A 22,214-nucleotide genomic window follows, 5' to 3' on the forward strand; every position below is an offset into this window, starting at 1 on the left:
AGCTTCTGGTCAAGAGGGTTACTGAGTGATACCGCATCTGACCTTGGGATGGTGGTGTTCTTAGACAGACGTAAAACAAGTGGATCCAGAGAGGGAGAAACTGACCATCTAGAAATCAATTCCTCCTGAAAAGGAAAACACGTTAAAGTGCTTGGAACCAGACACGACAGGATGCTTTCACTACTTACACAAAATCACTTTAAACTCGCAATGGTTTTGAAAGCATAGTCTTTGTCAATGTGGGCATTGTAAGGGTCCTTTTTTTTATTTTCTTTAAAAGATTTTATTTTTGCTTTTAAACAGCGAACAAGAAATAGAACAATGTGCAACATGTAGAAATGAAAAATGGTTGGCACTGCCTTAGCTTGCAATGTCACAGACTCTGTGCTTCAGCTCGCTGGGACCTGTATTTTGACAGCCTTTGTCTGGCGGTGCTCAGTGCATGTTGAAGTTAATTTCAGCAAATGACAACATGTAGAAAAGAAGACAGCACGGCACTCACCATTTGCAAAAGGCTTCTCTTTATTCCAAGATTGAGGCAGGCAACACAGGATTCAAAAGACAGTCAACTGTTTCACGTCCTTCAGACGCTTTATCAAGGAATACTGGGATTCAGTGCACACACACACTTAAATAACCACACCTTGTCTCATCATCGCACTTCCTCTTCTCAAAGTAATACAAATAAAAACATCAAATATTTATAGAACCACATACATGTTACAAGTATCAGATGGATAAACTAAGTACAATGTATCAAGCATACCTATTTCAAGGTTCTATTTTATTTTAAAAAAGCAGATAGGTCAGTCCTATCATTCAGACCCAGGGGTCCTAGTGCCTCTGTTTTTATTATCCAATTTGCTTCACAGCGAAGTAGCTTAACGTGTCGGTCCCCACCCTCACAAGGGGTGAACACACGTTGTATTCCAGCAAAAGATAAACATTTTGGATTTCCTCCATGTACTTCCCGTATATGGGATATCAATTTTGGGGAACCCCTTCCTGTCCCAATGGAATACATATGTTCACGAACGCGTTTGAATAATGGGCGAATAGTTTTCCCTATATAGAAAAATTGACAAGAACAAAACACGGCATATACCAGGTAATTCGATTTACACGTGATCAGGCTGCTAACAATGTTTGACTGTACCCATTAGGACATTTGTCCCTATTTTCATCTGTCCACAAAATGAACAATCACCACATTTGTGGTTACCTATTGGGGCTGTATCTTTGAGCCAGTTACTTTTTTTTACTTTGAGTTGCCGAAAAATGGCCTGTAACAAATTAGTCTCTCAGATTTTTGCATCGTCATGAGACCCTCAGGGGGATAACATGCTTTCTCCGCTAAATCCACATCTGCCTCTATAATGTGCCAATGTTTCCTAATGGCACTATTTATGCAACTGGGCTATACTGAAAAGAGAACACAAATCCTATATTTCTATTTTTCTGTCTTCTTTTGAAAAGTAATGTATTACGATCGCACCGAAGTGCTCTAGAGAAAGATTCTGACAGTAATATATCATTATATCCTCTAGCTCTCAATCGGTCCATTAATTCCATAGATTGTTCCAAAAATTTGTCATGATCACTATTAATTCTTTTTAGCCTAAGAAATGGACCATAAGGTAATGATCTTTTAATATGAGGTGGATGAAAACTTTTATGATGTAAGAGCGCATTAGTAGCTGTGGGTTTGCGAAAACCACTTGTATGCAAACCATTCTTATCTACTGTTATTCTAACATCAAGGAACTCTACAGTAGTACCTCCAAATTGAGCTGTAAATTCCACATTCACATCATTGATATTAATGTACTCCACAAATTCACCAAACTGTTCTTGTGCCCCCGACCACACTATTATGACATAGTCAATAAATCTTGACCAGTGTCTAATATATTTAATGTACGGATTGTTAACGTTATATATATGGTGACAGAAAATAAATTTTATAAAAAAGTGATTTTATTGCGCAAACGCTGCAAAACATAAAAAACCATATATATATATATATATATATATATATATATATATATATATATGGTATCGCCGTATTCGTACCGACCCGCAAAATAAAGTAAAACTGTCATATAGCACTCGGTGGATGCCGCAAAAAATAAACTAAAAAACTTTGTCAGAATTGCTTGTTTATTGTCATCCGGCTTGCAAAAACAAATAGAATAAAAAGTGATAAAAAAATAAATAAATAAAATCGCATGTATCCCAAAATGGTAACAATGAAAATTATAGATTGTCCCGGAACAAATAAGCCCTCACACAGCTCCGGAGATGAAAAAAAAAGAAGAAATTTCTGTCTCAGAATATGGCGATGCAAAATGTGCATTTTTCCAAAATCGGATAAGATCGGGCGCCATTTAATCAGTGTGAAACTGGCCACACATGAATTATTTATTTACCGCATTATTATACCCTCTTATTATGCCCTGATATACTCTACGCAGCTTATACATGCCCTCCACATTATAAACTGAAATACCAGAAAAACCCCAAACAGAACTGCTGAGCAAAATCTGCGCTCCAAAAGCAAAATGGTGCTCCCTCCCTTCTGAGCCCTGCAACGTGCCCAAACAGCAGTTTGCGCACACATATATATGGCATCGCTTCAGTGGCACAAACTGGGCACAACATATTATGCACTAAAATGGCATACCAGTGGAAAATTGCAATATTCACTTTGAACCATCCGCTGTGCATTAACCCCTTTGCGCATTGTGACTTAATAGCATGTCATGGTGTGGGGGTTAATGTATGGAGCCGGCTCACGCGCTGAGCCCGCTCTATACACTGCGGGTGTCAGCTGTGTATTACAGCTGACACCGAGGACTAACGGACAGGAACAGCGATCGTGCGGTTATAGAAGCCTGTAAAAATAACAATATACTGTAATCCAATGATCGCTGGTTCAAGTCCCCTAAGGGGACTAATAAAATGTGTAGAAGAATTAAACTTAGTAGTGAGAAAGAAAAAAGGTTTTAAAAAAAAAATAAACACCTTTTCCCATTTTTCTTCTAAAGTAATGTAAAAATGAAATAAAATTGGTATCGCTACGTCCGTAAGAGGCTGAACTATTACAATATACCTTTATTTTATTTGCACTGTGAACACCGTAAAAAATAAATTTAAAACACCAAAATCGCTTTTTTTTGTCACCTTAGCTCCCCAAAAAAATGTAATACAACTTTTTATGTAACAAAAAATGGTACCAATAAAAACTACAGCTTGTCACGCAAAATAATAAGACCTTCCACCGCTCAAACAACCGAAATTTTTTTTAAAAAAAATACGGCTCTCAGAATGTGGTGAAACAAAACAATTTTTATTTTAACAAATTTATTTTTCTTTGTAAAAGTAGTATAACAACAAAAAACTATATAAATTTGGTATCACCGTAATTGTATTGAGCTGCAGAAGTAAAGTTTTCGTTATTACCGCACAGTGAAAGCTGTAAAAACGAAAAACCCCAAAAAATGGTATCAGATTTTTTTCCTAGATCAGCCCGCAAAGATTTTTTTTTTTTCCAGTTTCCCAGTACATTTTATGGCACTTTAAATGGTGTCAATAGAAACTACAACTACTCCTGCAAGAAATAAGCCCTCACACCAACTGTGGTGTTGCTATCAGTGTGTGAAGAGTGGAAGAAGAGGGTTGCATTGACAATCCAACACAATGGGCAGCACTTTGAACACATTTTATAAGTGGTCAGAAACTTGTCAATAACTCATGAAAGAATAAAGTAACGTTAAAACCAAGCACACCATTGTTTTTCTTGTGAAATTCTCGATAAGTTTGATGTGTCACATGACCCTCTTCCCATTGAAAAAACTAAAGTTGGATACAAAATGGCTGCCATGGTTAACACCCAGCTTGAAAAGTTTCCCCCCTTCCATATACTAATGTGCCACAAACAGGAAGTTAATATCACCAACCATTCCCATTTTATTTAGGTGTATCCATATAAATGGCCCACCCTGTATTATAAACTGTCAGTGTGACGCTGAGTGCCACACTGACAGGAAGCCTCGTAGGCTTCCATGCATGGCAGACCTGGAGACCGTTGTATTGCCTCTGGGTTTGCACCCGAAATCAGTCCCAGGGAAAGTTTGTTGTAGCAACAAACTTTCCCTACAATCACATGATCGGGACCTGAACCAATCAGGTCACAATCATGTCTCCGGGACCAGAGGCAGGGGTTAACAGCGCGATCCAAGTGTCAGCGCTAATCAGACACCCGATTTCGCTTTTAACAACCACCGTGAATTCACGTGGGCGCTGCACAGAGCCTAGCAAGGGCCAACGTGAATTTACTTTGAACCGGTCGGGAAGTGGTCAATTGAAACTTTGAGTAATGACAAACATAAAAGGCATATAAAATTCGAATTCTTTATTAGGAATATCATAAAAAACAAGTTGGCCATCAAGAACTAAAATGAACATACAATATAAAATACAATCGTGTGTTGGTAGGTAAGGGTTCACAAATGGCACGCAATTGTCATGCGAACAGAATAAGACGTGGTACAGCAAAAATATACTACACGAAAAGATAGATTAGATGTACATTTAGTCAATTATGAAACAAGAGTACAATTTCATAAGCACAGGGTAATAACCAACATCAAGGACCTAGACCAAGTACCAACCCGCATGCTGCATGTTGTGCCCAAACACAGTCACCATACCAAGAGCTCTGACGCGCGTTTCGCCGTCCGCTTTTTTTAAGGGGTAATGACTGGTGAGGTGACTGGCGCATTAAATAGAATGAATATTGGGAGGAGATTTATTCAAAAGATCCAATAGGATCGTGCTACCTGACATTTGTAAAGATTAGAATTAAAACAGGTGTCGTGTTATACACACCTCAAAATGAACTCAGTGGCCCGTGAATGGCGGACACTACCGCCCCGACCTCCCCATCCAGGCACCCGGAAGCTGTGGAATGCGGCGGCGCACCCACATCATCAGAGCATGCCAGGAGGGAGAGCATGAGGCAGCGCATGCGCCGAACATGGACAGTGGCCATATTGGAAGATGGCAAAATGCCAGAAAGATAAAACCGCTTACATAGTGAACTGGATATCAATAATCACTTTCTTAAAAGTAACAATACAATAGATATGGACATAAAGGACGTCTGACATGGATACGCCGCCCGGGACCGGCCGCGGTCTGGGTCGTTCGAATCCCTTCTTCAGGAACAGGAGGTGAGCACTGGCAAATTTCCAGAATCTATCAGACCTAAATCCACCACACTTCCACCCTTGTCTTTGAATCCATAGGTGGAAATGTTTGTTAGGATGGTGGTTTATTAATAACGCAAGTTGCCACATGAACGGAGTTATGATAACCTTTCAGGTGCACAGCTCAGAGCTATACATGGACTAAAGGAAATGAAGGGAGTGGTCTTAAGCCTGCGGACAAGGGTAGAATTGTGGTGGTTTGGCCTATTGAGATGTATGAATTTGAAGCATACAGACAACTTAGCGATGTGGACTGTTATAGACCCTAGGCATCTAATCCTACTGAGGTCTTCAAGAATCAGTTAAACTGCTCGTTGAAGCATTTGAAAAGATCACTAAAAAAAAATTATGGATGGCCTTGTTGTCAAACATAAATGTAGAGATAGGCACATCAAAAAACGATAGCCAACAACCTGTTAAAGTTTAAAAAAAAGGTATATTCTTTGTATGAATATAATGGTATACAAAATCACTATAAAAATAGTGCAGAAGTGTAAGTCTCTGAAGACTCTGCTGAAGTCCTCCAGATCTCTAGTTCGGAAAACAAGACATCTTACCAGCCTGAGTGAAAGGACTTTTCCATATGGGGCGACTACTTTTTTTTACACTTTTGCACTCTTTTTATAGTGATTTTGTGTACCATTTTATTTATACAAAGAATATATATTTTTTCAACTTTAACAGGTTGTTGTCTATCATTTCTTGATGTGCCTATATCTACATTTTGGCTATAAGCATCTCAGCGGCACATAACACCCGTGTATTATAAAGTCTACTCATTCATTTGTATACAGCTTGGTGTCAAACATCCCATCATTCCCACATTATATCTTCTACCAAAGATACACAAAGATCAGAAGAGACCACATGGCCACCCAATAGTGTCAGGATGTGAGAGTCTGTGAATCTACTTGTCGTTTTTTGAACTTTTATCTACGCCCTTGCGTGGAGAATCTCCAATCATACAAAGACTCCACTGACTTTTTGAAATGTTTAGCTGGGGTGACAATGGAACAGGACATGTATTTGATATCCTGCGACATTGAATCCCTATACACCTGTATTGATCATGAATTGGGGTTACACGCCATTTCATACTTTTTACGTTAGCATAATCATAACCAGGAACTGGTCCAATTCTTCATTGTCCTCATGTGTTTGGTTCTTGTGCACAATTATTTTGTGCTCAGGGACAAATATTTACAACTTCGTGGGACTGCCATGGGTGCCACTTGTGCCCCATCTTACGCAAACCTATTAGGTTTTTGGGAACAAGAATATGTAGGGGAAGTAATGGATATGGTTCCTGGATGTGTGGTCAGTTGGATGCGTTTTATTGATGACATCCTCTTTACTTGGCAGGGCACGCGAGTAGAATTGGATCGGCTTAAAACTATTTTGAACAGGAACGAACAAAATATTAAATTAACATGCGTCAAGGAATGGAATTTCTGGACATTAAAATTGCAGTGCAGAGTACAGGTAGGTTAAAGAGGCTCTGTCACCACATTATAAGTGCCCTATCTCCTACATAAGGAGATCGGCGCTATAATGTAGGTGACAACAGTGCTTTTTATTTAAAAAGATCTGTTTTCACCACTTTATTAGCGATTTTAGATTTATGCTAATGAGTTGCTTAATGCCCAAGTGGTCGTGTTTTTACTTTAGACCAAGTGGGCGTTGTACAGAGGAGTGTATGACGCTGACCAAGCAGCGTCATGCACTCCTCTTCATTCCTTTAGTCAGCGCATAGGGATCCTTTTAGATCGCTATGTGCTGTCTTATACTAACACATTAACAATACTGAAGTGTTTAGACAGTGAATAGACATTCCACTGGATGTCTATTCTAAATCTGTGCACTTCGTTACGGTTTCTGTGGTAGTTACAGCAGAGCAAAGCGTAATCTCGTTGTAACCTGTCACCTACAGCGTAATCTCGCGGGATTACACTTGCTCTGCTGTAAGTACAAGTGCTCCTTTGATTCTGTGCTTCAGTCCATTACCACACTAGGGCCACATGCAGGATATTTCTAAAAACCGCAGAGACAGGGCAATAAATATTCAGTTACATTTCTCTGGTAAAACCTGTGTTAAAACAAAAAATTGATTAAAAATTAATTTCTGCAAAAAAATAAATAAAAAAAAAAAAGGGAAATTTGTAAGTTTCACCTCTACTTTGCTTTAATTCGTGTGAAACAACTAAAGGGTTAAGAAACTTTCTAAATGCTGTTTTGAATACTTTGAAGGGTGAAGTTTTTTTAAAATGGGGTGACTTAGTCGCGGTTTCTAATATATAAAGCCCTCAAAGCTGCTTCACAACTGAACTGCCCCCTGAAAAAATAGCCTTTTCAAATTTTCTTGAAAAACTAAAAAATTACAGCTAAAAGGTCTAAGCCTTGTAACGTCCTAGAAAAATAAAACAATATTCAAAAACCGATGCCAATCTAAAGTAGACATATGGGAGATGTTAATTAGCAACAATTTTGTGTGGTATAACTGCCTGTCTTATAAGCAGATACATTTAAATTTAGAAAAATGCCAATTTTTCACAAAATTTTGGTGTTTTTCACAATTAAATACTGAATGTAATCGAGCAAATTTTGCCAGTAACATAGTCCAATGTGTCACGAGAAACACTCAGAATCGCTTGGATAGGTGAAAGCATTCCGAAGTTATTACCACAAAGTGAAACATGTCAGATTTGTAAAATGAGGCTCTGTCAGGAAGGTAAAAAGTGGCCAGAGGGAAGGGGTTAATAATGTCGTTTAATGAAAACCTTTTTTTATTTATGCTCTAGGTGCAGGTATTTATTCATTATTTATCTTTTCACTTATCACTGTGAACGTGTGCTCACTTTCTTTTTGTACATTTTTTATGCACTTTGCTCCCTTATATTATTCATTATTACATCCAATGTTATTTATTTTATTAGTACATATGCACATTGTCACTGTATTATGATTATATATGCCCATTTTTATTATTGTCATCTTCTAAGGCACATCCGCTGTTCCGATTCCCTCCTGCTCCTCTTGGCGGTCCTGGGGCGGCGTGTCCGTCTCAGATGTCCTTGCATGTCCATATCCATTGTGTTCCTTTTGAGAAAGTGATTATTGATGTCCAGGTCACGATGTACAGTGAAGGAAATAAGTATTTGATCCCTTGCGGATTTTGTAAGTTGGCCCACTGTCAAAGACATGAACAGTCTAGAATTTTTAGGCAAGGTTAATTTTACCAGTGAGAGATAGATTATATATAAAAAAAAAAAAAATCACTGTCAAAATTATAGATATTTATTTGCATTGTGCACAGAGAAATAAGTATTTGATCCCTTTGGCAAACAAGACTTAATACTTGGTGGCAAAACCCTTGTTGGCAAGCACAGCAGTCAGATGTTTTTTGTAGTTGATGATGAGATTTGCACACATGTTAGATGGAATTTTGGCCCACTCCTCTTTGCAGATCATCTGTAAATCATTAAGATTTCGAGGCTGTCGCTTGGCAACTCGGATCTTCAGCTCCCTCCATAAGTTTTCGATGGGATTAAGGTCTGGAGACTGGCTAGGCCACTCCATGACCTTAATGTGCTTCTTTTTGAGGCACTCCTTTGTTGCCTTGGCTGTATGTTTCGGGTCATTGTCGTGCTGGAAGACCCAGCCACGAGCCATTTTTAATGTCCTGGTGGAGGGAAGGAGGTTGTCACTCAGGATTTGACGGTACATGGCTCCATCCATTTTCCCATTGATGCGGTGAAGTAGTCCTGTGCCCTTAGCAGAGAAACACCCCCAAAACATAATGTTTCCACATCCATGCTTGACAGTGGGGACGGTGTTCTTTGGGTCATAGGCAGCATTTCTTTTCCTCCAAACACGGCGAGTTGAGTTAATGCCAAAGAGCTCAATTTTAGTCTCATCTGACCACAGCACCTTCTCCCAATCACTCTCAGAATCATCCAGATGTTCATTTGTAAACTTCAGACGGGCCTGTACATGTGCCTTCTTGAGCAGGGAGACCTTGCGGGCACTGCAGGATTTTAATCAATTACGGCGTAATGTGTTACCAATGGTTTTCTTGGTGACTGTGGTCCCAGTTGCCTTGAGATCATTAACAAGTTCCCCCCGTGTAGTTTTCGGCTGAGCTCTCACCTTCCTCAGGATCAAGGATACCCCATGAGGTGAGATTTTGCATGGAGCCCCAGATCGATGTCGATTGACAGACATTTTGTATGTCTTCCATTTTCTTACTATTGCACCAACAGTTGTCTCCTTCTCACCCAGCGTCTTACTTATGGTTTTGTAGCCCATTCCAGCCTTGTGCAGGTCTATGATCTTGTCCCTGACATCCTTAGAAAGCTCTTTGGGCTTGCCCATGTTGTAGAGGTTAGAGTCAGACGGATTAATTGAGTCTGTGGACAGGAGTCTTTTATACAGGTGACCATGTAAGACAGCTGTCTTTAATGCAGGCACCAAGTTGATTTGGAGCATGTAACGGGTCTGGAGGAGGCTGAACTCTTAATGGTTGGTAGGGGATCAAATACTTATTTCTCTGTGCACAATGCAAATAAATATAAAGAATTTTGACTGATTTTCTTTTTTTTTTATATATAATCTATCTCTCACTGGTAAAATTAACCTAGCCTAAAAATTCTAGACTGTTCATGACTGACAGTGGGCAAACTTACAAAATCAGCAAGGGATCAAATACTTATTTCCTTCACTGTAGCTATATCGCTATGTGCAGCCACATAAACACACTATAACATTACTGCAGTGTCATCACAATGAATATACATTACCTCCAGACAGGACGGGATGTGTATTCAGAATCCTATGTATTTGCTTGTAAGATAGATAGTAATACCACACAAAATAGTTACTAGTTAACATCCCAAATATGTCTACTTTATGTTTGCATTGTTTTTTGAACATCCTTTTATTTTTCTAGGACGTTACAAGGCTTAGAACTTTAGCAGCAATTTCTCACATTTTCAAGAAAATGTCAAAAGGCGATTTTTACAGGTCCAGTTAAGATTTGAAGTGGCTTTGAGGGCCTTCTATTTTAGAAAGTCCCCATAAATCACCCCAATTTAAAAAATGCACCCCTCAAAGTATTCAAAACCGCATTCAAAAAGTTTCTCAACCCTTTAGGCGTTTCACAGGAATTAAAGCAAAATAGATGTGAAATTTACGAATTTCATTTTTTTTTTGCCAAAATTAATTTGTAATAAAAACAACTTTTAGTAACACAGAAGGTTTTAGCCAAGATTTGAAACTCCATGTTTATTACCCGGATTCTACAGTTTTTAGAAATATCCCACATGTGGCCCTAGTGTCCTCTTGGACTGAAACATGGAACTCAGAAGCAAAGGCGCACCTAGAGGATTTTGGGGCCTCCTTTTTTTTAGAATATATTTTAGGCACCATGTCAGGTTTGAAGAGGTCTTGTGGTGCCAAAACAGTGGAAAGCCCCCAAAAGCGACCCCATTTTGGAAACTACACCCGTCAGGAAAATCATCGAGGGGTATAGTTAGCATTTTAACCACGCATTTTTTGCTAAATTTATTGGAAATAGTCTGTAAAATTGAAAATCCACCGTTTTTCTGAAAAAAACTTGCATTTTTACAAGGAATAAAGGAGAAAAAGAACCACAACGTTTGTAAAGCAATTTCTCCCGATTACGGCAATACTCCATATGTGGTAATAAACTGCTGATTGGACCCATTGCAGGGCTCAGAAGGGAAACCGCGCCATTTGGATTTTGGAGAACAGATTTTGCTGGAATGATTTGCTGGAGGGACCAAAACAGTGGAAACCTCCCAAAATTTATCGCATTTTGGAAACTACACCCCTCAAGGAATTTTCCTAGCATTTTGACCCCACAGGTTTTTTTCTAATAAAATGTTGAAATTTTTTATTTTTACAAGGCATAAAGGAGAAAAAGCATCCCTACATTTGAATAGCAATTTCTCCCCGATTACGGCAATACCCCATAAGTGGTCATAAACTGCTGCTTGGACACATGGCAGGGGTCAAAAGGGAAGGCGAACCATTTGGAGCTCAAATTTAGCTGGAATGGTTTTCGGGTGCCATGTCACATTTGCGAAGAGCCTGCGGGACCAAAACAGTAGGAACCCCCCAAAAGTGACCCCATTTTGGAAACTACACCGCTCAAGGAATCTATCTAGGGGTATAGTAAGCATTTAGATACTTTTGCAAAATGTATTGGAATTAGGCTGTAAAAATGAATATCAGCGTTTTTCCACTAAAAAGTTGAATTTTTTAATTTTCACAAGGGATAGAGAGGAAAAAGCACCCCTGCATGTATAGAGCAATTTCTCCCCAAGTACGGCAATACCCCATATGTGGTAATAAACTGCTGGTAATAAAGTGCTGTTTGGACACACGGCAGGGCTCAGAAAGGCAGGAGCGCTATTTGGCATGCAGATGTTGCTGGCTTGGTTTTTGGGCGTCATGTCGCATTTGCAAAACCCTGAGGCACCAGAGTACAGTGGAAGCACCCAAGAAGTGACCCCATTTTGAAAACTACACCCCTCAAGGCATTTAACGTTTGCCTGGACATATGACAGAGCTCAGAAGTGAAGAGCAACATGCAACTTCCATTTTGGTGATATTCACAGCATTGGCCCACAATTGCAGGGCTCTGAGGTCAAATAGCAAAACAAACCCCCAAGTAGTGACCCCTATTTTGGAAAAGACACCCCTTGAGGCATTTTAAGGGGTGTAGTGAGCATTTTGCCCCCATAGGTGTTTTTCCATCAGTAATTAATGCGCAGCGGATGGTGCAAAGTGAAAATTGCAATTTTCCGCAGATATGCCATTTTAGTGCACAATATGTTGTGCCCTGTTTGTGCCAGCAAAGACACACATCTTGTTAACTGCTAAGCTGGTTCCATATATGTGGACGTAAACTGCTGTTTGGGCACACTGTAGGGTTCAAAAGGGAGGGAGCGGCATTTGGTTTTTGGAGCGCAGATTTTGCTTGGCAGTTGTTCTTTGGGGTTTTGCTGGTATTTCAGTTTGTAATGTGGGGGCATATGTAATATGTGAGGAGTACATCAGGGCATAATAAGAGGGTATAATAATGCGGTAAATAAATAATATTTCAGAGATATGTGGCCGATGTCACACTGATAAATGGGGCCAGACGTTATCCGCTTTTGGACACACTGCACATTGTGTCGCTATATACTGAGCGCCTGAACTTTTTTTATTTTTCAGTCCAAAAAAGCTGTGTAAGGGCTTATTTTTTGCGGGACGGGTTGTAGTTTTTATTGGTACCATTTTTGGGTAGATGCGACTTTATATTACATGTTTTGTGAGTGGTTTTTTTGCGGCGTTCACCGTGCGGGAAAAATATATTATAGTTTTATAGTTTGGGTCGGACGCGGCGATACCAAATAGGTGTACGGTTTTTAACATTTTCACTTTTTTGCAATAATAAAAGCCTTATTATAGGAAAAAAGGCAATTTGTTTTTATGGACTTGAAACTTATTTTTACACTTTCATGAAACTTTTTTCAACTTTTTTTTTTGTCCCACTAGGGGACTTGAGGTCCTGCACCTCTGATCTTTACTCTAATGCATTGCACTACCCACGTAGTGCAATGCATTAGAGCTGTCAGTCATTCAATGACCGCAAGCCTATTAGGTCCTGTCTGTGGGCGGGGCCTAATAGGCTATCGTACGTGGCAGACCAGGAGGCCATTATTAGGCCTCTGGTTGCCATAGCAGCGATCGGATTCATCACGATAACATCGTGTCGATCGCTACAAACCACTAAGATGCAGCGACTGTGGCATCTGAGGGGTTAATGGCAGGGATCGGAGCTAGCTCAAAATCAGACAAGTGTCACTCTTTAGGTGTTATTAACTTTGGAATGCTTTCATGTATCCAAGCGATTCGGAGTGTTTTCTCGTGACATTGTACTTCGTGGTAAAATTTGGTCGTTTGTGGGTTTTTTCACAAATAAACACAATTTAGACAAAATTAGCAAAAATAAGCATTTTTCAAAATTTTAATGTATTTACTTGTAAGACAGTAATTCCACACAAAAGAGTCACGAATTACGATTTCCCATATGTCTACTTTACGTTGGCATAGTTTTCTGAACGTCCTTTTATTTTTCTAGGATGTTACACAGCTTAGAACTCTAGCAGCAATTTCTCGCATTTTTCAAGGAAATTTACAAAACCTCTCTTTTTAGGGACCAGTTCAGTTCTAAAGTGGCATTAAGGGGCCTATATTAGAAACCCCCCATAAATTGCTGCATTTTAAAAACTACACCCCACAAAGTATTCAAAACAGCATTTAGAAAGTTTATCAAAACTTTGTTTCACAGGAGCTAAAGCAAATTAGAGGGGAAACTTACAAACATTTTTTAACTAACTCATTTTAATCCATTTTTTTCTGTAACAGAAAGTTTTAACCAGAAAAACGAACTCAATATTTATTGCCCAGCTTCTACAGTTCTTCAAAATATCCCATAAGTGCGCTAATAGACTAAAACACAGGCCTCAGATGAGAAGGGGCACCTAGTGGATTTTGGAACCTCCTTTTTATTAGAATATATTTAAGGTACCATGTCACGTCTGAAGAGGTCTTGTGGTACCAACACAATGGAAACATCCCAAAATGACTCCATTTAGCAAACTACACACCTCAAGGAATTTATCGAGGGATATAAAAGAAGCATTTTGACCCCACAGGGTTTTTGTTGAATTTAGTGGAATTAGGCCGTGAAAATTAAAGTCTAAATTTTGTCTAATAAAACTTGTGCATTTTTCCTTTTAGTCCTGGTAAAACGTGAAAATGCCTAACATTTGAAAAGCAATTTATTCAGATTATGGCAAAACCCCATACATGGTCATAAACTGCTGTTTGGACACACTGCAGAGCTCAGTAGGGAAGGAGCAACATTTGGGTTTTGGAGCTCAAATTTTGCTGGATTGGTTTTTGGGTGTGATGACGCATTTGCAGAGCCCAAAACAGTGTGACCCATTTGGGAAACTACACCCCACTGCTCAAGGAATTTATCTAGCGGTATATTTAGCATTTTGACCCCACAAGTTTTTTTGCTGAATTCATTGGCTGTAAAATTGAAAGTCTAAAATTTAGTGGAAAAAATTTAGAATTTTTAAATTTTCACAAGAAATAAAGTAGAAAAAGCCCCCAACATTTGTAAAGCAACTTCTCCCGAGTACAGATATACCCCATATATGTGGTCAAACTGCTGTTTGGACACACGGCAGAGCTCAGAAAGGCAAGAGCGCTATTAGACCTGCAGACTATGCTTGATTCGTTTTTGGGCACCATGTCGCATTTGCAAAGCCTCTGAGGTACCAGTACAGTAGAAACCACTGGGAAGTGACTCAATTTTGGAAATACCCCTCAGGGAATTCATCTAGGGGTGTAGTGAGCATTTTAACCTCACGGGTGTTTCATAGATTTCATAGGTTTCAAAAACTAATCTAGTTTTAGCTTCCAATTTTTTATTTTAACAAGGGGTAATTGGGGAAAAAACCACCACACAATGTTACTCAAATTTTCCGGAGTACGGCAATACCCGGTATGTGCCCTTAAACTGCTGTTTGGGCACAGAGCTCAAATTGGAAGGAGCGCCATTTGCCTTTCGGAGCGCAGATTTTGATGGATTGGTGTATGGGCGCAATGTTGTATTTGCAGAGCCTTTGAGGCACCAGGATAAAAGTGAAACACACAGAGAAGTGACCCCATTTTGAAAACTACCCCCTTATTAGCCTGGGCATATGACAGGGCTTAGGAGTAAAAGAGCACAGTGCACATTTAAGGCCTATTTGTGATTTTCACAGTATTGGCCCACAACTGCAGGACCCAGAGGTCAAATAGTAAAACAAACCCTCAAATAATGACCCTCATTTTGGAAACTGCACTCAAGGCATTTTTTTTAAAGGGGTGTAGTGAGCATGTTGACCCCACAGGGGTTTTCCCGGAATAGAAATTAATGGTCAGGGGATGGTGCAAAGTGAAAATTGCAGTTTTCCACGGACATGCAATTTTGGTGCGCAATAAGTTGTACCTAGCTTGTGCCACTGCAGACAAATACTTTAAAATATTAAGCGGGTTCTCCCGGGTATGGTGATGTCATATGCGGACGTAAACTGCTGTTTGGGCACGTTGTAGGGTACAGAAGGGAGGAAGTGCCATTTGGCTTTTGGAGCGCGGATTTTGCTTAGTAAAAGTTCTATTTGGGTTTTTTCGGCTATTTAAGCTTATAACGTGGGGGCATTTCGAAGCAGTGTGGAGTACATCAGTGTTTAACCCCTTCCCGTCGCAACCATTTTTTGGATTTTCACTTTCGTTTTTTTCTTCACCACCTTCCAAAAGTCGTAACGTTTATTTTTCCATCAAAATTGCCATATGAGGGCTTGTTTTTTGAGGGAGGAGTTGTAGATTTTCACAGCACCATTTACTTTACCATATAATCTAGTGGGAAACTGGGAAAAAAATATTTGTGGGATGGAATAGGAAAAAAAAACAAACGTGATTCCTCAGTATTTTGGGTGTTTTTATTTTTACGGTGTTCAATGTGCAGTAAAAACGGCCTGTTAACTTTATTCTGCGGGTCAATACGATTACAGTGATACCAAATTTATATAGTTTTTTTATGTTTTACTACTTTTATAAGAAAAAAAATCTGCTAGCTGAAAATAAAATTTGAGTTTCGTCGCCATATTCGGAGAGTCATAATTTAATTTTTTCTTGGATTTCACGGTAGGAGTGCTTATTTTTTCCGGGGCGACCTGTAGTTTCTATTGGTACCGTTTTGCGGTACATGAGCCTTTTCAGAAAAGGCCAACCACGCCGGGTGTAATCCCCAGACTTTGGAGTCAGAATGAGATCCGGCCAGGAAGGTTAAAAGCAGAGCAGTGATTAGACATACCTCTGGGGGAATGCAATTGCTGGTAAAAGATCTGGATAGGATATAGCTAGGTCAATTCTAGAGAACATTTTAGGAGCAGAGGAATAACAGTAGTGAGACTTATCAGTGGGAAATTTCCAGCGCAGCACATCAGTAAGATAAAGCGCAGGGGACCATGAATTGACGTGTATAGAGGCTAGGTCTGGAACACCTGTACAGCCCACCGAGGACTGCATTTAAATCCCCAACACATAGAATGGGACCCACCGGAAAGCCTGATAGCTTACCACCCACCAACTCTAACAGAGCTGGATCCAATGGAGGACGGACATATTTTAACTATAGTAAATACAGAGCCGTGCATTGAGCAATAGTGAACCGACCATGGTGGTCACAGGCCACCTGTAACACCTCCAAAAAGGCACACTCTTGGATATAAGGATTGACACTGTGCGGGAATAATTAGAGTAGGAAAAGTGGTATCTTCTCGCTATCCATGCTTATTTAAAGGGCTAGTATATTTTTTGTTGTAGGCAGATCACATGTGGAGCATGTTTCTTCACAAAATTAAAGACAAGGTCTCTTTTAAACTTGTTAAGCTCATGGACATTCCAGCTTAAAACCTTTATGGGTGCCATTTGTCATCTGCAGGGTAAAATGTGACCAGAGACCAATCAGGACCATAGGAGGGAGGCAAAGGCACACAAACAATACAAAGCATTATACAATCCCAAGTAAAAAATAAAAAAAAAACGGACTGCTGACCTAACTAACTAACTAACTATTATAGGACAATGGTCCCTGACCAAGCTAACACATCAGCAAAGTCCCGAGACATGATTCAAAACAAAGACATTCCTGAGTACGTTTGGAAAAGTAGAGATTAGCACTATGCACCTCAGTACAAATAGTCTAATGGGAGGGGGGGGGGGCTCCACCAGGCACACGTGGCGCAGCGTCCACTCAGGCTGAAGCCTCTGTAGAGGAGAGCAAGAATCTGGAGGTATGACCATCCACCAAACCTCAACTTAGCAGGGTATAGAATGGCATACTTATATCCCTTCTCTCTGAGCTTCCTGCAGATCTGTGAACATGATATTTTCGTATATTAACAGAGAAGTCGGGATAAAAGGAAACACGTTGATTATTATAGAAGATATCTCCTTTTTTCCTTGTCGACTGTAAGATGATGTCCCTATCGCCGAAGTGCAGCAGACTGGCAAGCATCAGTCTAGGGAGGCCGCCAGGAGGATCAGGGCGGCAAGGTACCCAGTGAGCCCGTTCAATAGTGAAAAATCGTTGACATCCAGAATCTCCTTAAGCCACCTTTACAGGAAGACCACGGGATCTGAGCCTTCACATTTTTCTGGCAGCCCAACTATACTATATTATTGCGTCTCGCTCCACTAAGGCCTCTACTGGTCTTGTAATGATTGTAGGCAATCTGGTCAGGGCCCACACAGTCAAAGTCAGAGTGCGATACAGGTACCAGAGCTCAGACTCAGCAAAGAGGGCAACAGTAGGGGGTGTTTCTGTCCATAGGCCAAATTGGTAACACACACTAGGGCACCTATCTCACTGTACCCTGCGGGTGTGTAGAGGGGAGCCGCTGGTCAGGGGACCCCAAGTCACAGCCACCCCGGTCGGCTGTAATAAGTGCCATCCTCTAGAAGGCAGAGGACGACTGGCGTGATGTAGCGGCGCCGCCTCCAAGCGACGCGCCAAGGGGGAAGTGCTGGCGGCCTCAGTGTTGGAGAGCACAAACCAGGCCGGGCAGGTTCCAGACAGGAAAACAACCAGGGGATCAGGTGCAGGGAAGTTTTCTACCACCCCCCTAGCCAGGTGGTGCTCAAGGATGCAGGATGGGAAGGATATATTCAGGGTGGCGAGTCAGGAAGCTCGGTGAAGCACGTCTACTCAGGCAGACATCCGGCCACAACCCCCCGCAATAGGTGTCATCCCTTAAATGGTGTACCGGACAACACGTATTAACGACTGCATGGTGGCTGCCAGTTGGGAGTTCTGTTTTAGTTCCTAATCCGAGGATACCGAAGAGGAGGGCGACTGATACTAGTAGGAAGCAGTTTCTCCTAATGACTCTAAGAGGGGACCATGAGAGGGAATCTGAAGAGGAGCGGGCTTTGTCCCTATTACTTCTGCACCTGTGTAGTATCTCTAGGATACAGTAGAGAACATTAAGCTTGGCTGCTATCTTGGAAGGTAGACGCTCTAAAGAGTTAACCATGGTTTGGGAGAGTCTGGAAATGTCACCTAAGGCATGAGCAAAGAACTTGCCCATTCAGTGGGTGCTACATTCTGAGGGAGGGGGCAGCAACTTGAGAAGTCCTGGGATATATGCACTGTGGGCAGAATGGGGTACAATGATCACAAATTTCTTATTACACCTGCCACATTTAAAGTAACACAGTAACCTGTGCCAGTTGAAAGGTCCAAAAAATAGTGACACATTGAAAGCACACAAACGGCTTGTGAGAACATGCCACAGGGGAAAAAAATAAAAAAAATCATCCCACGGGGCTAGCCTACCAGACCCCAAGGTGTTGTGTACCGCTGGTCAAGCCGCAGAGGCTTCTTGAAGAATAGGGAGAAGCTGTAACGGTGCTGGAGAAGCAGGAGCGAATTATGTGGCGGGAATTATTCATACTAACACTCCGAAGTACAGACATTGTAATTTGTCAAAACAATAGCACAAATATGTTGTTTCCCCATAACAAGGTAAAGTCTTTTATAATAAGGCACAGGTCATGTGCTAGAACCTAGGTCAATAGTAAGGTCACTCAACCAAGGTAGGGAGCATAATGTCCATTCACATATTTAAAAAAATCATGCATAATCCAAGAAAATAAAAAAAAACACAAGAAAGTATACGAGATAACCATTTTAGCAAAGGTAAATACTGTTTTCTCCTTCACTGAATAGACCTAAAAAAATAAGTCAATCTATAAAAAACACAAATTCAGCTATAATGTACCTACCTCCTGAAAAAGCGTAGACATTTCACAAACCAAGCAAGAGTTTGGGCTTTGCATTTCACATTTGTGACGGTCAGAAAGGAAAAAATCTCTTAGCAGAGGAGTGTGGGTAAGTGCCTGGACAATACAGTTCATAAAACACGTGTTCCCAAGATTGATTAACCCTCGCAAACCTGTGATGAAGATTAACAAAAGTTGTTAGACGGAAATCCAAATGGAACCATTTTTTATTTAAAAAACAAAACAAAAAAAAAAAACAACTTTCCTGGACCATATTGGATACACAATTCTTTCCTTTACAGACAGTATAGCAGGGCATGTGTGTGCGCTTTATGGTAGAAACTTAAAAAAGTGGAATCCTGACCACCTTTACCACATGGATGCAGTGGGGGGACCCCCACTCTTGAAATAGTTGCGGGTCCCATCGGTGGGACCGACATCTTTGGGACATTTAACCCCTTAATGACCGGGCCATTTTGCACGTTAATGACCAAGGATTATTTTTTGCTTTTTCATGGTCGCATTCCAAGAGTCGTAACTTTTTTTTTATTCCGTCGACATAGCCGTATAAGGGCTTGTTTTTTGCGGGACGAGTTGTATCTTGTAATTGTACCATTTTTAGATGCTTACAATATATTGATTAACTTTTATTAACTTTATTTTAGGAGAGAATTGAAAATAAGCAGTTATTCCAGCATTGATTTTCACGTTATAAATTTACGCCGTTTACTATGCAGTGTAAATAACATGTTAACTTTATTCTATGAGTCAGCACGATTATGGGGATACCAAATATGTAAAGGTTTTATATGTTTTCCTACGTTTGCACACTAAAAACCCTTTTAGAAAAAAATTACTTGTTTTTGCATCGCCGCGTTCCAAGAGCCGTCATTTTTTTATTTTTCCGTCGATGTGGCCGTATGTGGGCTTGATTTTTGCAGGCCAATGTGTAGTTTTTATTAGTACTATTTTGGGGTACATAGGACTTATAGATTAACTTTTATTTTATTTTTTATGGGGGGAATGGGAGAAAAGAGAATTTTGTTATTGTTTTTTGCGTTTTTTTTGGACGCCGTTCATCCGGCGGTTTAATTAATGTGTTCATTTTATTGGTCAAGTTGTTACGATCGCGGGGATACCATATATGTGTATGTGTTATTTGTTTTTGCACTTTTACTGAATAAAACCACTTTTTGGGCAAAAAAAGTCGTTTTATTTGATTTTGACTAATTATTTTTTTTTTTTTTCTACAAACTTTATTTAACTGATTGACATTTTTTTTTTAAAGTCCTACCAGGGGACTACACTATGCGATGTGCCGATCGCATATATAATGCTTTGGTATACTTAGTATACCACAGCATTATTGCCTGTCAGTGTAAAACTGACAGGCAACCTGTTAGGTCATGCCTCCGGCATCGCCGAACAGGCAGTTGCTGAAGACAGACCTGGGGGTCTTTGTTAGACCCCCGGCTGTCATGGAAACCCGACAACGACCCGCGATTTGTTTGCGGGGGTGCCGATCGGGTGACAGAGGGAGCTCCCTCCCTCTGTCAAACACATTAGATTCCGCTGTCACTATTGACAGCGGCATTTAATGGGTTAAACTGCTGGAATCGGAGCGCGCTTCGATTCCGGAAGTTGCAGCAGGAGCCAGGCTGTGTATAACAGCCGTGCTCCCGCCGCTGATCGCGTGGGTACACTGGCAGTACCCACGCGATCAGAGGACGGATATATCCGTCCTCCTGCGCGAACTAGCAGCTGCTGAGGACGGATATATCCGTCCTTCGGCGTTAAGGAGTTAAGACATATCTTATGGATACGTCATACATTTCTGCTGTCAGAACTCCATTATTGGGAGTTCATTATTGATCGAGTAGATTAGTCTCCAGGAAGAGAGGAAGTAAGGTCTCATGCACACTTCCATCACCGTTTTCACGGTCGTTTTTCACGGATCCGGGTGTCCGTGATTGGATCAGTGCGGTTCCAGTGTGTACTCCATGTACACTTCCGCGTTTCCGTTTCCAAGCGCCGTGCATGGTACTCACTGTCCAGGGTGCTGAAAGAGTTACGATCAGTGCTGAATAGAGAGAAGGGGCTGCACTGATCGGAAGTAACTCTTTCAGCAACCTGGACAGTGACTACCGCTGGACAGTGAGTACCATGCGCGGCGCTCACAATATAGATTCTAATGTTTCCTTCAAAAACACCAATTCAGAAAAAAAATACGTTTATACTTACCCAGAACTCCCTGCTTGTTCCTCCAGTCCGTCCTCCTGGGATAACGTTTCATCCCATGTGACCGCTGTAGCAAATCACAGGCTGCAGCGGTCACATGGACTGCCGCGTCATCCAGGGAGGTCGGACTGGATGTCAAAAGAGGGACGCGTCACCAAGACAACAGCCGGGGTACGTATGAACTTTTTTCTTTCGATCGTAACCACTCTCTATCCAGCACTGATCAGCAGCCTCTTCTCTCCATCAGAGCTGGATAGAGAGAAAGGGCTGCCGATTAGTGCAGTGCACTTCTATGTGTACTTCTGTCCGCCTGGGAGTTACTAGGCAACGGCTCCATCACACACGGATGCCTTCAGTTTTATTAACGGACCCATTGACTTGTATGGGCCCCACTGTCACGGAATCTCGAACCAAAGTAGGACCTGCTCTACTTTTGTCGGAACGGAACGGGACCGTCAAAAAAAGTGTGCACGGCACCATTAAAATGAATGGGTCAGGGTGCTAGCCGTCAAAAAAATGGCTAGCACCCTGAAGAAAAAACGGAAGTGGGCATGGGGCCTAAGGCCTCAGACCTGGGAGCGACAGAAGCTGCATAAAGAGTGTTAACTGTGTTTATGGTTATATCTCGCCTTATCTAGGCCTCCAGCGATAGAATGGAGCCGTCATAAAATCCCCTGCCTTTAATGACAATAAGATTACTTATATTGTTAGTCTGAAAAGGAAAGGTGACAAGCAAGCTACAGAAAACTGGAGAAATTTGCTTAGTGTCTTCTCTAGTTGTCAGTATAAATATTA

At 40.8% G+C, this 22,214-nt stretch overlaps 1 protein-coding gene across 8 annotated transcripts in view; it reads right to left on the minus strand.

Moving 5' to 3' along the window:
- Window positions 1–22,214, minus strand: part of LOC142655634 (ubiquitin carboxyl-terminal hydrolase 22-A) — a 238,839-nt gene that overhangs the window by 81,708 nt on the left and 134,917 nt on the right. For all 8 annotated transcript variants that reach the window (XM_075830039.1, XM_075830038.1, XM_075830041.1 and 5 more), the window contains one exon: window positions 19,185–19,354. In XM_075830039.1, coding sequence (XP_075686154.1) covers window positions 19,185–19,354 — 170 coding nt within the window. The remainder of the gene's footprint in view (window positions 1–19,184; window positions 19,355–22,214) is intronic.

Source organism: Rhinoderma darwinii, chromosome 6 (assembly GCF_050947455.1).
Source record: "Rhinoderma darwinii isolate aRhiDar2 chromosome 6, aRhiDar2.hap1, whole genome shotgun sequence".
Taxonomy (NCBI): Eukaryota; Metazoa; Chordata; class Amphibia; order Anura; family Rhinodermatidae; genus Rhinoderma; species Rhinoderma darwinii.